Source organism: Glossina fuscipes, unplaced genomic scaffold (assembly GCF_014805625.2).
Source record: "Glossina fuscipes isolate IAEA_lab_2018 unplaced genomic scaffold, Yale_Gfus_2 3, whole genome shotgun sequence".
Classification (NCBI taxonomy): Eukaryota; Metazoa; Arthropoda; class Insecta; order Diptera; family Glossinidae; genus Glossina; species Glossina fuscipes.
The window spans coordinates 15836784-15854729 of record NW_023998417.1 but is presented as its reverse complement, the minus strand read 5'-3'; the positions used below and the strand labels follow the sequence as shown (position 1 = coordinate 15854729).

At 33.3% G+C, this 17946-nt stretch overlaps 1 protein-coding gene across 2 annotated transcripts; it reads right to left on the bottom strand.

Annotated features, from left to right (window-relative positions):
- Positions 1 to 2544: 2544 nt before the first annotated feature.
- Positions 2545 to 17510, bottom strand: LOC119635005 (calexcitin-2). Of its 2 annotated transcripts, none has more exons than XM_038029498.1 (5): positions 17426 to 17510; positions 7734 to 7882; positions 6095 to 6147; positions 5678 to 5797; positions 2545 to 2994 (listed from the first exon to the last, which is right to left on the bottom strand). In XM_038029498.1, the coding sequence occupies exons 2-5, from the start codon at positions 7789 to 7791 to the stop codon at positions 2671 to 2673; spliced, it is 555 nt and encodes a 184-aa protein (XP_037885426.1). In that variant the 5' UTR covers positions 7792 to 7882; positions 17426 to 17510; the 3' UTR covers positions 2545 to 2670. The 2 variants fall into 2 exon arrangements, with proteins under 2 accessions (XP_037885426.1, XP_037885428.1); XM_038029500.1 differs by having other exon boundaries at positions 17372 to 17434.
- Between the last annotated feature and the right edge of the window lie 436 nt (positions 17511 to 17946).

Here is a 17946-nt window from a genome sequence, read left to right as displayed (position 1 = left end):
CCATTCTGAACGAAGTTGGAATAATTTCTGTATGAATTATTAAAACAAATCAAATGAAATTGTAGAAATTTTTCGTTATTGTTTATCTATTATTAAATTCTTTATGATCGACACCGTCAATGCCAGAGTAGATGGTAAAGAAGAACCACGTAAACAACAAAACAAATTTTTTCTTTCTCAAGGACTGCACAAGAAATATAACCGTGTTCGCAGGCAGAAGTTAGGAATTAGTAAAACAAATCGAAATTCACTTCTGTTCCAATGTGAAAGCAGCCGAGAGCCAGGGGAGCCGCAAGAGTAAAACCGCACCTACGGACATGAATTGCTTTTGTTTGCATTCCGTTTGATCTTTGATAAAGTCTTTATTTCAATCTTTCAATCAAAGGTAGTCGAACAAACGTGTATCACCTTTCGGTTAATTTGCTACAACAAAGTCAACAAAACACACACAGTTTTACGCCTGCTTACGTATACAAGCGGTATTTATCTCAAATCGAAAAGTGAACTTTTTCTATCCACTCAGCCGTCGCTTGGTGTACCAAGAATGTGCTTAAGTGGGGACGACGGCCAAAGCGGTCATTGCAGTATTTTTCTCTTTCCTCCTACTTTTTTAATTACGTTTGCATTGCTTTACCTTAACTTACTTCGCCTTACATTGTATTATTAATGTCTTGTGATTGTCCTTAGATGGCGATAGAGAGTTTTGGTTTGTGAAGAACTTTTGTTATTGTTCTTCGCTTTATCATGTAGTTAAAAGTACGTGGATCCTTTATGCATTTTGGTTAATATAAGTGCTTGTGGGGGTGCGGCATTTAACTTTGTGCAATTAAAATGTCACCAGGTTTTGATAATAAATGTTGAAAGAATCATAAAATTTACTGTACAGTGTGCTATAAGAAGAGCGAACATATACATCGGCAATGTGCTTCAAAGTGTTGGTTAAAATGATGGAAGAACATGTTAAGTTGTTTATTGATTATTTTAAGAAATTAATGGGAGTGCAGATAAGTTTTTCAATAGTTTCGTCTTGTTATTGCATCGAAAGATCATTTGAATTCATGTTTTGTTTTAACCTTGATGCAACCTTGACGCAATCTTGATGAATACTTTAATAACAAGTAACCTTGACAGTATTTAAAGTGTGCTCTTTGGGCTCGGATCAAGCGCTACTTACCCGCCATTACAAGCGGATCAGCGCATTACAAGTAATCATGATTAACTTTTTCAAATCATGACAAATGTATATACAATATACATTTTCGTTTACAACAACAACATTGTTAATGAAAGATTTAATATTTGCAAACCTGCACTAACTTCAGCAAAGCTTTGATGTCCTATAAATAGATTGTTGGATTCTAGATATTTGCTCAAATATTAATTCGGCATAGTTCCACCACGGATGTGACTGTTGCAGAGCAGATTGCATTAAATTACACTATAGCTTAGAGGGGTTGTGGAGTCATCTTTCCACGTTAACGGCTGAATGCTGACAAATGCTTGCTACAATAGTAGGCTGAATCAGAATAAATTGCGTAATGACCTGGCGATAACGGTAAGCTATTAATTACAATGGCCGACATCTGGCAATGAAAATAGCAAAGAAGTATTTAAAGACTTTCTTTCGCGACAATCGAAGGGGTATCGAGCACGTTACTTTTTCAAGGGAAGGCGGTGGATGAGCGACATGTGCATTTTAGCTGGTGGTCAAACGGATGCGACGCTGTCTGCCGCATACATTTATGAGGCAGACGTTCTTGTCTGACATAGTAAGGTGGTAGTAAGAGCATTCAAGAATTCCTCAGAATTTTACTCAACTCACTTTACTCAATTTTGTTTGCCCCTGCGGTTCGTCGTGAGGTATGTTAAAGGATTTCTAATAATCCGTGTCCAAGTATTGGTTGTCCAAAGTTCAAAGCAAGATGATCCGATTATTTTAGCTCGTCATAAATAAAACACAGGAATTTCTATATTATTTCGTTAACCAAGACGCGTAACAAGTCAAGTCGCTATTTTTAAACATGTTGTATCATGTTGCGTAACAGTTTTCAAATGCGACTTAAAACTTGTTGTCACGTAATTCGAGTTGCATTGTTATGCTCCTCGATGGTAGATTTTAATTGTTGTTAATTCAAAATTGACATATTTTTGCATACATAACTATATAGTTAACATTTAATAAATATCTTTGATTGGCTTTTAGTTGTTTTCTCTTTTTGTAAGTTTTAGTAAAGTCCTGATCTTCATTACATAGATATACATATAAATGTTAAAGAGTTTATATATAAGAAAATTACCAAAAACGAACACTACTTTGGGTACACTTTATATCCCTACTTTCACTTATATTCAAACAACAGTTGATATAGAAATGAAAGTCCACCAATTGATTACAATCACTTTTGCCGTGCTTTGATTTAAAACAAATTTCTTATGCACTATATAAAGACAAACACACTTACTTTAAAATATAATTTTTAGGAATTTCTTTTGCTTTTCTCAACTTATATGATTTTCTTGAGTTTTTCATTATTTTGATTTTCATTTTGTTTTCTATTTTTCCTATTTGAGTTATTCAATAATTCTACAGAACTCTGAGAGTTTCAATTCTTCAATGAGATTGCTTAAAAACCTTGCTCCTTCGATTCTTGTACACGCTTCTTAAGGACGTTAAAATGAGGTTTTGCCAAAAATAAAATTTCCCGGTGCACATGGATCTTCGGAGGAGAAATACTCTTCCCATAAGCTGGCAAATTGCTCACGGGTGACCTCATCTTGACTGCGCGCCATTTTCTTAAACGCCAGCTCGCATTCCTTCTTCTCTAGGCCATAACTAGAGCAAACTAGAGCGAACTCGGAGGCATCAATACCACCGTCATTGGATGCATCCTCCAAATCGAACATAAAATTCATGTATTTATTTTGCCAGTCCATTACAGTGCTCGGATCCTTGGCGTAAGCATCCCACATATTGCACCATTCCTCCACAGATACCTAAAATAGTCAACGGTTTTGAAGAGATACTTTCTACGAGCAATTCGTTATTTAAGATGGAAAGCAGTCGGAGATTTTTCAAATATTTTATGGCCCCAATGCAGGCTATTGCTTTCATTGTGCTAATTTAATTTATGCTCTTATTTTATTGCCAAATATTTTCATTATCAAAACAATACAAGGTCACAGCAGCAGCCAAGAATTTCGATTTAATTCCTTTTGCCTTTTTTTTGTTTTGTTTTCATTTTTTTTTTCATTTGCTCCCTATGCCTCTGAGCGTTTAGTTCGTCCCTGCCAAACCACAAATTGAGCATTAGTTGCTGCATATTGCTGGGGCCATGGCATACTTTATGATCATTTCACAGTTAACATCAGCAATTGCCGGCCACTAAGGTGTGGAAGGAACATAGTCTACTAAAATGTAAATAATTCTGCTCACGGACTCTCGAGTATAATTACAAAAAAAGTAAATAAATAAAAAAACAGAATAAAATAAACAAAATAGTTCTTGTGGGCTTATAAATCTTTTTGGCACTACTCTTCCTAATCTTTCTCGTCCTGAGCAAAAAAAAAAAAAAAAGCAAAAAGATTGCATTTGACCGCGTTCACGTTGTCAAGAAAACATTTGCTTACTGCATTGATTAGACAATAAAGGCCGAGACAGAAAGAAGAAAAAGTAAATTTAATTCTACTTAAAGGTGCAGGCATTACAAGGTGCACTTGCAAGTGCGCTAAGGGAAAAGTCAATCTTAATGAAAGGCACTAATAGAAGGCATTTAAATTTTGTGAAAAGAAAACTTAAAACCTATTTATCTCTCTATGCAAGTAACGGGTCTTTAAATCATTGCCAGCCTGCAGTCGTGCCTTTCAAAGTGCCGCTAAAACAACTTTACAATAAACCTGACATATTTCTTAAATACATTTTGGCCCCTGGCCAAAAGGTGTTGACAAATTCTATCACATCATGTACTATTCTGCAATGTATCTATTAAGCTGACCAAACCACAACAACATGTACTCATTTATTGGAGAAGGCATAACATTATTATCATCAGCAGTAGTACGGTATGCGCACACACGTGCAACGACGACTGCGAAAAGAAAGAAGAACAACCTGCCGAAAAGTAATCAGTAATTAAATTCTAAAAAGTGAAAGCCCTTTGGGATCGAAATGCTGTTTTATGGAAATTTCCTTAACACTTCAACATTAAGCCGATAATATATATATATATCCAATGTACAGCAAGTATTATAAATTGAGCAACAATGAATTCAATATTAAGTTACACGCAATTTGGCGCCCTTTTAAAGTCATATAATTAATCATTTACTTTTTTTCTCTCTTTCTTTTTTTCTCATTGATTTTAAGTATTGTTTGCTACGTTAAAATTCCATGTTCTTGTACGATTTGCTCTTATTATGTGCGTAATTACAGAATTACATTAAAAAATTGGGTTTCAAAGTGTCTACATGTATATCAATAAATCAATAAATTCATTGATATAGAAAATTGTAATGAATTCTTTTATGCGAGTCACACAAGGGACTACATCAGGTTCAGGACGTTAAGTCATATTCGCATAATTCACGTGTATAGTTGTAACAGCACGAACCACGCTGTTGTGCAATAGGAAAAGGAGAGGTTAGGCCCAAGTAAGCCACTTCACGCGGCTACATTGGCTCTCCTAAGAGAAAAGTCAAAAAAGTATTGTTGTTGAAGTAAAGTTGTTCACAATTATTTGACAGAAAAGCCCCAATCCTAACTAAAAGAAATTGATTTACTGATGATAAAGTAGCGAGAACATTATGAGCTTGTGATACAATTTCGTTTCGTACCCTCCATGCTATTGTTGAGCCTTAGTGTAGAACCTTTTCAACGGTCCCCCATTTCATTGCATAGTTGTGGAGGCATCATGGCAGTGAGTCCATAAGAAAATCATCTCCAGTGGCTTGCTTGTCGTGCAATGTTGAGCAAGAATTCAATAAATCGCACTTAGATCGGTACTGCATATTAAAGAACTGTCCTGAAGCGTATTGTTTCCTTAATCACCACTGCGTTCTTCCAACGTCAACGAATAATTTACACTCAACGCATATGTTTATTCGTATGGATATATTGAAATAAGGAATGTGTGTACAAACAAATTTCACTTGACACTCATATGCACATCTATTACCACTACGCAGACGGATAGGTAAAATACAGAGAAGGCGATAACATGTTTTTCATACGATTGTTAACAAGTGCACGTACACAGACCGAATGGAGGAAAAAATTTGGAATAAGAAAAAATATTTTTATGCTCAGTGAAATGTAAGGAGTAGTACATGTACGTTGTGCATTATAATTGGAATGCAATTTATCGATAGAATCGGAAGAGTTACTTTAAATGTTTACGAATGCTTGAATTTTTTGAGGACCGATGTAAAATACTATACTATATATAATATAAGTAGGATGACCGATGAACATTTTCTTGTCACTTATTTTTTTGTTTCCTTGCAATTGAATGCGAAAGTAACTCCTTCTCTCGTCCGCGTTCTAATAAATAAGAGCGATTTGTATACTTGAGTCTTTATTTCTTATTTGTGTTTTTCTTACAGAGTGGAATTACTTTTGCTTTTCTTTGTTGAATTTTAAAATGTAAGAGTGTGTAAATAAGAAATTGTCCAACGTACATACCTGACCGTCATTATCTTTGTCAGCTTGCGAACGCAAACCTTCCCAGATTTCCAACATGACAGAATGAGTTTCTTGGTTCTTTGGCGTACCTTTCGCCCAACCACGGAGTTGACAGACACGCTGTTTGAAAGAAAGCGCAACGGAAAAGCATAAAAATGAAAACAGAAAAGGAAAACACATTTTTTTACATTAAAACTTTATGCTAACAGTTGTCGTTGTTGCAACTGACAAACAAGTGTCTTTATTTGCATAGGACATCCATTAAAATGAAACGTAGTTGGATAAAAAGCATGCATAATATAAGCAGATGGGCGGGTAGATTTTCCTCTTCTTTAAATTTAAAATGATTTGTGTCGTCCTTCGCCGAGAAAGGGTGGGAGGAGAAAGCGAGAGAAAACGAAAAATAAACAAGCTTACCTCGATGGCCAATTCGAAATCCTTAACGTCAATTTCACCGCTTTGGTTCACATCTGGTTTGATAACCAAAAAAAAGAGCAAAAAAAAAAAATAAATAAATAAAAACCAAATAAAAAACCGTCCACACGTGCCCGAACATATCATGTTATGTAAATATTTTTGTTTATGTTTTGCAGTATTTTGCCACATATCCAAACACAGTATCCGTTCCATATGCCAAAATTGTTGCATATAGAGTTGTTTAAAAATAGACGGCAAGAAAAAAAGGAACAAAAATTACAAGGGTTCAGATGCAAAAGGGAAAGCGATAGATGAAGAGTGAAAGAGATGGGAAAAAATGAAAAATTAGAAAATCAAAAAATATTTTCTTTTTTTATTTTTCCATTATTTGTGTGCTGCTTGCTCGTGTTCATACATAAAATAGCTGTAAATAGGCACACATTCCCATCACATGAATCGTTTATTTGTTTTTATGGACTTTATGAACTGTCAACAGCTGTTGTTGCTCTTCTAGCTGCGAGTAAATATTTGCGGACAATTTCGCTGCATTTTAAAAGCGGAAGAACGCCCGAATTGTTGTTTTGTTTGAGTTTCAACAGAAACATTATTGTCGTTATCATTATTATTATTTATTTATTTATTTCATATATATATATATATATATATATATATATGCATATATTTTAAAGTCTGTTTATCTGTTCTCGATCGTTCTTTCGCTCACGATTACTTAACGTTCATTGACATAAAATAATTATTATTCATTTATTTATGCAAGCAGAATGGAAATAGAAAACCTTCTCTATTTACCTCACATTCGTGTAATGTAATATTTTTCTAAAAATGGAAAAAAACAAAGTTTGGCTGTCATTGTGCCATGACGATGAAAATGTTCGTAACTTGCAGAAAATCCTTTCTGCTCATATTTATGAGCCGACATGCCATGACATGCACGTTTAGTTATATACATAATATGTATATTTTTATTGCTCCGTAATTGACTTGGTCAACAAATTAAAGGACCTTAGCTTTTAGTAAATTTGGAATGCCTCGCGTTGAATACAAAATCTGTGTCATTAACTCATAGACCGGAGGCATAATAATTCTCTTAGAATCTGTTATATAAATAATCAAAAAAATATTATTTCAATTTCATTTCTTTTGGTTGATTTCTTAGGAATCAGACTACGTTCACTTTTTGTAGTTATGTTTTCAAGCCAAAGAATAGTCTTCTAGAATATTTAGTATTACTTCTCGTTAAGTATTGAGCAATAAATGTAAAGAAATACGACGATGAAATTGGATAAGCGTAAAAGAAAGGTCGGAATTCTATACCGCAGCCAGTACGTTTATATGTAGACGTAATTAACTGCTTTGGATTCTCAAGGCTTCTAAATCTTAAACAAAAAGAGTTTAATAAGTCTGTCCCAGATCAGAAGATTGTTTTCACTCCTTTCTAAATTGGTAGTAAACATCCGTCTTTTTATTATATGCAGTAATTGTTTACGTTTGTTGGTTTATGCTCTTACACGCCTTTTAAAATTTCTCGCGAAAATGTCTTCAATGTTAAAGCAAACGCCGTAAATCGAAGCGCTTAAAATTACTTTGAACTATCAAGAATATTAAGTTTCTCACTCACCAAAGAACACGTTGAATAAGAATAATAATTTCTTCTTACGGAAATCTGAAATCGACATTTTTCAAAAGTCCAAATATTCGAATAATTATGCAAGCAATCAAAATTAAACGCAGCAGCAGTCGAAACGAGCAGAGAGAGCAGTTTAGATTCTGTAACAAAAAAAAGTTAAATAAAGAAAAGTCAGAAAACGTATTGACATTAACTGTGAGCTATAGAAGTCCCTATCTGTACAAGATACATTTATTTTTATCTCGGAATACTTTATCCAAAAAATACAAAAATCTGAAAATACATCAACGTCTTTCACTCAATAACGGCATTTTCAGGAGACCAGCTGACGACACAAAAGTTCTACTGGACCATGTCCCAGAAATTTCCCAAAAGAAAAAGAAAGCATTTGAAAGAATGCTTTGCCATTTTTAGGTCCTTTCTTAAGGAAATAATAATAAATCGGTAACGTAACAATACGTCGATGCAATGGACATCACGTAATTAAATTTTTCAATTCGGATTGAAGGATAGGAAAGACGGACGAGGAAAATGGTCCAATATCATGGGCGTAAGAAGTTGAACCAAAAAAATGAGTGCGATGAGGTTGAATAAAAGCCAAAGACGCGGCGAAAGCCAATTTGACTCTTCATGTTCTTTGTTCGCGTCTCGTTTGCACGAATTCAAAATCACTTTTAATGTTCGTTCAACCTTATCGCAACGATGCATGTGTTGTGTGCTTGTTTAGAAAAAGCAACAAAAATTTATATTTTCCGAAGCTTTTAAGTTGGAGAAATAAAAGTTGAGATTGAAGGTTAGTCGTAAAGACATATATAATATGTTCTCGCTTAATTTAATAACGAACTGTTTTCGAAGACTGCTTGCATTTGCAATCTGCTCATAAAATCAAATTTATATGCAAACTTCAGCTTTCATTCATTTTTCTCGAGCTCATGCAAAAGCATTTATTTGAAATGTAGAAGAAAAATTCTAAACTTAAAAAAGAAGAAAAAAAAAAGAGAGGAAAACTAACGATAACAATAAAATTAATGCACGCAAATAGGTTTACATTAAACGTTCAGTTTACAGTTAACAAAAGTTTAATGCATAAAATTGATGTATTTTCGTTTAACGAAAATACACGTTCGTTTCACTTTATTCTTCGGTAAGTAAAATGATTTAATAAGAAAACAAGAAAATATAAAATAAATAATGAAAGTTCAGGCTTCTGATGGAATGAATACAATTGCCATTGTTCGTTAAGCTTTCAGGTGTTTGTGTGAAATGCACGTTCGCATTGTGTTTATTTTATCTTGCTTTGTGTCGTACGGTTTGCTGCTGATACGAAGATTTTCTATGCTTTGCTGGCAAATTTTGCTTTTCATCTTAATCATCGGCATCATCTCTTCGCCTCATCATAGCATTTTTAATCTTTTGTTAATAAAGTAAAGAATGCACGCACATCTAAGTATTTATTACGTGCAGCCTTGCACCTAAACCAATACGTACACTTATGCACTATTATATGTATATATTATATGCATATATCTACAACGGGAAAGCAAGCAACATTTAAAAACAGTTCTACTAAAATGCATTCTTAGTTAGCAGAAACATAGCCAAAAGGCTTTATGTTCGTACGCTTGTGTATATCTAGGAAATTAGCATTCATTTACAGTCTAGCATTGTGTAAACCAACAGCCTCTAATCATAAGCCCTCAATTACAAGTACAGGATATTGAAGTTGATAATATTACCGTCATTTTGTTTTCCTTTTTTCCTTTTCCTTTTTTTTTTTTTTTTTTGTTATTCCTGCACATTGAGAGATCCGCTTTAACTTTAAACAGCAAAACTTATTTGGCTAACAATAACAAACGCTTGCGATAATATTTAATATGAACTTCATACGAGTTGATTATTAAAGTCGTGAAGCAAATCACTTAAGTAAAAACGAAACGAAAATACCATTACGGATATTGCACCCGAATGATAAAAAGTATAAATATTTTTTTATGACCTTGATTACAATTTTAGAGAGTTTTAATTGTTTGGACATTGGTATTGTGTCGCAGCTGTCATAAATGTTAATGGACGACGAATTCTTCTACTTGCTTATATAGAGACGACCAGAAAATTACATGAATTTATTAAGTTTATCGTATCATTAGTCAAAAAAAAAAAAAAATTATTTCCCATGAAAGTCGAGAAAGCTTACAAAGTCCTGGAACAAGCAGATATTCACAATCATCTGATTTCAGTTTCAATTATTCCAGTAGTAAAACCAAATACTAGTGCAACTCTGCCGCTGGCTACTCAAATAACATATTTTCTAGCACCGTTAATTGCGCAATGCTTGACAAGCAACGATGACAATGATGACATGACAATTGGAAACTTAAGCCAGATTCTAAACAACTTGTCTGTTAAAGCTCTTAGCAGCAGTCAAAAAGTTCAGAATAGATCGTGTCTAAAACATTAGTAAGAATACTTGCGCAATCTGCAATATGTTACGACAATACGCGCCACTTTATCATGAATCTATGAGAGAACTATGAGAGAAGAATGTTATGTGCTCTACACTAGTGACTTCATATACGCAGTGCATGAGCAATTTTTTGTTTTTTTTGTTTTCGTATTACAATTTGGTTATAATCGACAGTAGTAGTAGGTAAGAGTAAATAAATAAAATTTAAGATAAAATTGCGAAATTTACGTAACGTTCGCCGTCGCGTAGCGTATCGCATAGCTTAGTGTAATGAACTGTGGCGTTTTGACTTGATTGAAATGCAATAACGCAAAAAATTTGTATTTATTCATTTTAAAAAACCAATAGAAATATCATGAAATTTATTTTATTGTATTTTTTCAAACTATGGGATGAGCTTTTTGTGCTAACCGTAAAAAAGCCGAAAACGTCAACGGTATAAAAACGATAATATTGTCATACATGTATTTAAGCAATTTGCTTAATTACACGCTATAAGTTTTTTATATTTCCTTCTATTTGTACACATGCATAGATATGATGGATATATATACATATATATATATATATGTACGTATATGTCGTGTGTGTTTACACACGAGCGCAAGTAACATATTTAAGTATGCACATAACGCCTCTAATGTTTGTTCACTTTTGTTTTAAAAAACATTTCAGCGTTTTGCACAAAGTTTCCGAATTGCTATCCATGCGGCTGCACACACAAACGCATACACACACACACACATATATATATATATATATGCAATTATTTATTCAAGTGCATGAAGGAAAATACTGAATGTAGGAACACCACTCATTTACTACAAATTGCTGTAAATGCATTTGATATCAAATGTGGGTGCGTGTGTGGATGGGTGTTTTCATGTATTTCTGTTGAATGAAATTAATACAAACATTTACACTTGTTTGTATTAAAAATTCATTTATAAAATTACACTCAAAAGATATTTTGAATAATTTTGAAATTAAATGCATACCTCTGCTATTACCATTACTGATTTCAACGTAATAGTTGTAGTGGGCATTAAAAGTAATCGTGAACGCGTCTGTTTATAAACTCACAGGTATTTCATAAATAATGCACTTTATTAATAATGCAACGTATTTAATTAAATAACAGTAAGTGAGTGTGTAACGGGAAGCGTAATATCATCGCACCTCGATGTACATGTACATCTGTATGCAGAAGTAAAAATTCAATTTCATTTATGTGTATATGGTCAGAAGGCATTATTGATTTCACACCTAACCCATGGAGTGCTAAAAAAACAGTAAACAAAAACCTATGCACACGACTTGCATATTAAAAACACGATGGTTTACGCTTTTTTTTCACTTAACACTTTAACTAATTGGAAACATTCATACGTCCTGGTGGCTGTTAAATAAAGAACATAGCATAGCCATCAATATTTTAATAGGATTTCGCATCAGAAAAACGAAAAAAGCAATTCTATAAACAACAACAACAACATTAATATAACGACAGCTATTACCTTTTTCCTTTCTTTTTTTTTTTTTGAAATATATGCGTAGATTTATGTATTTCCTACTTCGTCATTATGTACTTTTCAAATTTTCGAAAATTATTTTTTACAAATGTGAAAACGTAAAAACGTTTGACGACAGAAGTTCTAAAACTCTTTCGAGCTCATTGAGTCATTGACTGAAAAGTTTACTTCTCAAATTCTCTTTTTTTCGTTAAATTTGCTTTACTCAATGTGCAGTGATTAATAAAGAGTTCTCTTCCATTAGTTTTAAATATTTGAAGGCACATTCAGTCTCACAATGCTATTGATAGCACATTATGGAAGAAAAGCAATGCTCGGTACTTATATCGGTATCAGTGCAAATGTATGGATCCGAAAATAATATATTTGTGATTGCTTTGGTCGATGTTTTTCTTCGAAATATTGAAAAGCACAATTAAGCCATAAAATGCTAATCGTGCGATTATTGAAGAACGGCCACAAGCTCTTCTCTTAAATCAAATTTATTCAGAAGCCGTAGCAGCCAACTTTATTAAAAATTCTTTACGAAAGTTAACTCATTTCAAGCCTTTGGAACACAATTGAGCTCGAACCTAACATATCCATATCGGATTAAGGCTAATTTGTTGTTGCTAAATGACTTAATTAAGCGCAAAACATCCTACTAATAGTGAATATAAAACAAATGGAACAACTTTTGCTTAAATGTTGTTGATATATTTGAATAAAGACATTTAACTACCTGTAAGGAATGCCTGAAATTTGAATCGCTTTCGTTCGCTTGTATTAGTTTATTAAATCTATTAAAATGTATATTGATTGATTGATATTTATAATCCAGCACGTGAGAGTATTTTTCAAATAATTCAATTATTTCATGGAAACATTGTTTTACTTGTGGAACGTGTACTAACGTATAGGAGCATGCAATAAAAATTGTAAATTTTAGATGAAAATTTTACGAAAAACAAATGCAAATGTGATGGACTTGATATCGGTAATGCAGTGTAAAGGTAAAAATTTGCATGAAATCTTGCCATTAAATTATAACTTCTTTAAAAAAATCGAATCGAACTCGTGCTCTGCAATTTTTTTAGTTATTCGTAAGCATAGATCAACAACGGCGTTTTTACATCGGAAGGTTAAGAGATAAGCAGCGCTGCGTAGCAGTGCTTGCAAATAAATTAAACAATTTTTACTTTATTATTTTTATATTTGATTTCAGGCCGTATTTTAATGAAATGAATGCAAACTTTTGAAGATGAATGTAAGGCTTTCTGTGTCTTTACCTAAGATCAAACTTATACATATATAGTATGCATAAATTAAAAGCAATTGCATACGTCTGTGTGAGCACACTCACACTTGAGGAGAAAAATATAAATTTATGAAAAATCCTTTTTGCAATCAACAACTGATTATGTGCGACTGTGGCAAAATGTGGCAAAAACGGCATTTAAAACAAACCTCAAAGGAATACTTTTGCAGTGATGTTTGATTCTAGTTTGACTGTCTAAACATATTACGGCACTGCTTGCATGAGCGTTGTTCAACTAAGATTAAAAGTTTAATTCCTTAAAACTTAAATTATTTGCAAGTCTGGCTGACATCACTGCAAGGTTAATATAATAGGGTTTTAGAGAATCTTTTTTCTTTTTGTTTTGTTATAAAATTTTATTCTTTTAGAAAATGAGGTCATAAATTATACTCTATGCTTTTTCTCTTTCTCTAAAATTTACTAGACTCTTAAATTAGCAGAGTGCAGCGGAGAGAATTTCCCGTAGACAATAAAATATATATAAAAATATTTCATAGCACAAATTTTAAATATGGTGGGTAAACAAGCGGAATTTAATGAAGGTCGGTAACAAATACATTGTGAATGACGCAGTAAAGCACTAAAAATTTCAATTAGTCAAACTCAATCATCCTCCCATCAATAAATCGCCAATCTAGCGAGCCAGCTGTTGCATCAGCTTTATTTAAAACCATTTAAGTTATAGTATAACACGTATAACACGTATACGTACTTTGAACGAGTGTCCGTACCTCAGTTCCTTTCAATTTGCATATTAAAATAGCTAATGTTGAACCATTTAATTGCTGAGTTAAATGAAGTGAAGTGAGGTCCTCGTAAAATTGCTCGCTACAGCAGAGATCTCATCGAACGAATCATAACGAATCGAACGAATTAATTGGATTTTCATCGATTTCGAATTTGTTTAAATTGATTTCGCGTCATATTCAAAGTTTCCTACACAAAGGCAACCATAAGCACATTTAATATTTCTCGTCCGAAAGCTAGGCATTATTAAATACTACGAAATTCGGCATTTCTCAACATTTGGCCTACATTCATCTTTAACTAGATTACGTAAATATATTCGGAATTATAATTAAATTTGATTATAATTTTCACATTTACACCGCGAAATAGACTATAGGAAGAGTAACCTGTTTGTAGAAATATCAACAAGACTGAGACTGTCAACGCGAGTAGCCCCCTTTCTGGTATTTCATCTGACAACAACCCCGGTTTCAGTTAATATAGCAATATTTGTTCGAGGTAACTGATCAATTTAGAGGATTCTTGTTGATTGTCATCCTGGCCGTATGTTTACCGAACGATGATCAAAAAATTCATACTTAATACACTTGCATTTTTCTTTCATTACTCTGAAATTTAATTAGTGATATATTTTTATAATGATAAAAATTATTTTTTTAATTTAATTAAAAAGCAATTTATTATTATATAATTCATTAAAAGAAATTATACAAATATGCCATTGTTTTAATTAACTGCAAACACGCTGTGCGCTCATCGTAAATCACATTTGTATATATTATCCATATAACTCGTATCATATCTTTACATCCACAAGAGCATATGTATGTATGTGGGTTAATTATTACTCTATTTATGAAAAATATTTATTGACGATTCCATAGCATAACACAATATAAAATGGGCTTGTTAATGATGATAATCTATGATGAACATGAAACTAAACTACTTTGCTTGCATCCATCTGCTACACTAAGAAAATATCACCCGTGTAGTACGAGAGTTATGCAATGACGTGCTCTGTACGTTGGCGTGGAACGTTTCCTTCTTTATTTAACCTTTTACTTTCACATGAGACGTATTATTTGCAAAAAACATCTGTATCTATTTTTTGGGAATAAGCCAATGTTGTTTGTATTGACAATGTAGCGACGTCATGTGGACAATTTCCGTCAAAGGAATGAACAGTTAGCTAACTTTTTAGCCAATAATCATTTCGCAGACTATTTTGCTACAGATGCCAAAGAATTTAACAAATATTGACACAAATCGAATACATTCTTAAATGAATTTTAATTCGGTTCTTCCAAGCAAAGGCGGAGAGGTCAAAGAGTTCAGACGACTGCGAAGATATCCCAATACGCGTCTTGTTCAATTTCGCGTTGATCTGCATGATTTTCATGGTGTTATCAACTACAAAGTCAATAGAACTGAGAGAGCTAAAATTTCTCTGTAGATTGCATCCTTCGGAACAATAGTAAACATTTTATCTTCTAGATATCTTACCCTCTTTGCTGCAAAAGTTTTCGCGGCTTAAAAAAATTATATCTAATAATACGATAAAATGATTAAAAGAAATTGGTTCTGCTGATCTCTCAAGGAACTTTCTTGTCGGCTTTGAAACCTTACCAAAAATTCTATCATTCTCTCATCTCTAATACTTTCGACTAAGCATTTCTCCATCGGTCACGTTTCGGAACCAAGAGGGAGATTCTTTTCGATGTAAATAAAACTTTCCTACTCCGATCCTTTTGCTCATGTAGTCGTCCGTTCCGTCCGTTTTTCCATTTATCGTGTTTCGATTTGTTACTAAATCATTGCAGTGCTGAACGTAGTTGCAACCGCACCTCTGTCAGCGTTTGAGTCTGCACCGGAAGAAATATAATTATCAAGCCATATGATGATGGGAATTTTTGCGCTGTCTTTGATGCTTGGCTTCGCGTAAGGTAGAAAGAAAACGATAAATCTAGTCTATCCCCCAAGCTCCTCCAACAAAAACTATACGGATCGATAATTCAACGTTATGTAATTATTTGAATTTCGTTATTCATTCCCCAAATTGATTTTATTTATTTATTTATAAATAAATATATTACAAGCAATTTATTCAAATTGATTCCCCGGTTATGCTGGTAGGAGAGCGTGATTGCTTTGGAATTGATAATAATGACAGACACACAAAGTGCTTAACTATTGCAATTAATCAGTTTTAATATTATTTTGGAAGTTCATATTGAAAACGCGAATGAATTCGCTTTTTTAAGCATCTGTACATATTTATCTCTGTGCATGTACACATTTGTCAAAATATATATGCTGTATCCTCGGGGTCCCCACACGAAAAGACAAATGTTAGTAATGCTTGATGAAAAAAAAGAAATAAAACAGTTGTGTGTACTTTTGCACCCACATCAGTTTAATTTAAACTTTACTTTTACCTATATAAATAAACACACGCACACGCACACGCACAAGCACATATAAATACGTTTTTAGGAAAGACACAGCTACATATTCTCATATTTCTCGGGTTGAAGTAGCTTAAGTAAACATACAAGTACTTATTTATTTATACGAACTTGTTTCGAATAAAAAGGAAATAAAAAATTTCTATGCACCTGAGAACGAATTTTAGACATCCTATATTTCAGGCGATATTTAATAATTCCGTCATGCCTTCTGCCGGCAAGCTTTCCCAAGTTAATTTACTGTCTGATAATATTCTTAAACATATTGACGGTGGGAATGTTTCCCTTATAGTTCGCCAGTACAAAAACCGTTCCCTTTCATGTAAGTTTTGCAGTGGGCCTTTCTCTAAACAGATTGATACTATTTAAGTTTATGTTTATGTCTAGCTCATCGTGTGATGGTGTACAAACATTCGTTGCGATCATTACGTATATTGATTAGTTCCCTGCGCCAATTTTTGGTGAATTTGACAAGTCCAGCTAGCTGATATACACACGGACAGACGGACAAACGCAAATTGAACCGGAATCGAAACGTACTTCTAATTCAAATGAATTGTTTTTGTAAAAGGAATGGAAAAAACCGACGTACCTCCACGGCCTGAAGAGGCGTGTAAAAGTGCAAACCGTGCTCTACTCTATGCAAACACGAATATATAAACACCCGTAACAAATTACAACAAAATTGTATCGCAAAGAGTAATAGCCAAAGTAAATTTATATCGACAGTTGCTGTTAGTTGTTATAACCTTTAGGGGAGCAAGTGAAAAATAGGTACTTGTAAGAGTTTTTCGTTCTCACAAATTGTAATTTTAAATAATAACAAGAAATTTATTCTTTTCCGGTAGATGTTGCTTATAATGCGGCAAGACTTCTTTCCAACGTCATCTGAATAACTAAACGGTTAGGCACTTGTATTGGGGCCGGGAGATGTAAATCTGCTCCTGGATATTTATAATTTTTTTTTTTTTATTATTTTTACTTGAATATATATTTCGGTCACTGTTCTTTTTTAATGTATATTTGGTTTTCCAATTTTTTATTTCTTTTTCAATTTTTTAAAATTCATTCAACACTCACCAAGTTTTATTGATAGCGAACATTAAAACAAAACTTACGTTTCTCTCTTTTCTTGTAAGAATATCAGAAACACAAACCATGCAATAACACACCTTTTATTGGCAAAAGAACTCCGGTATCTAATTGTGAATGTGCCGGAGAAGACACCAGAAGTTTGGCGCGTCCGAAATGTTAGTGATGTTCCATCTGAAACGTTGCGGCCTTTTATAGTTTTATACTTCGCAACGATGTAATACGTAATACGACATTTGGTACTAGTGCATAGCATAACATTCTGTTATGCTGCTGCGCATAACAGTAAAACACAAAAATGAAAACAACAATAATCTCAACCAATACTCTGCTCCATTTGATGCATGTTAAATGTATATTGTAGAAAGCACAGCTTGAAAGCATCAATGTTTGTGCTCGCATGCACACACATATTCGTACATTACATGCCTATAGCATATCGTAATTGTCTTGCTGTTGCTGTTATCTTTGATTGCTTTTGTTTGTATATGTGCACGTGTACATACGCAAGAAGTTGATAAAAATCGCGTTTACTACGCGCATCTATTTCAAGTATTGTAGCATGTATTGTATTGCATGCTGTTTTGTTTGTGTTCTTATT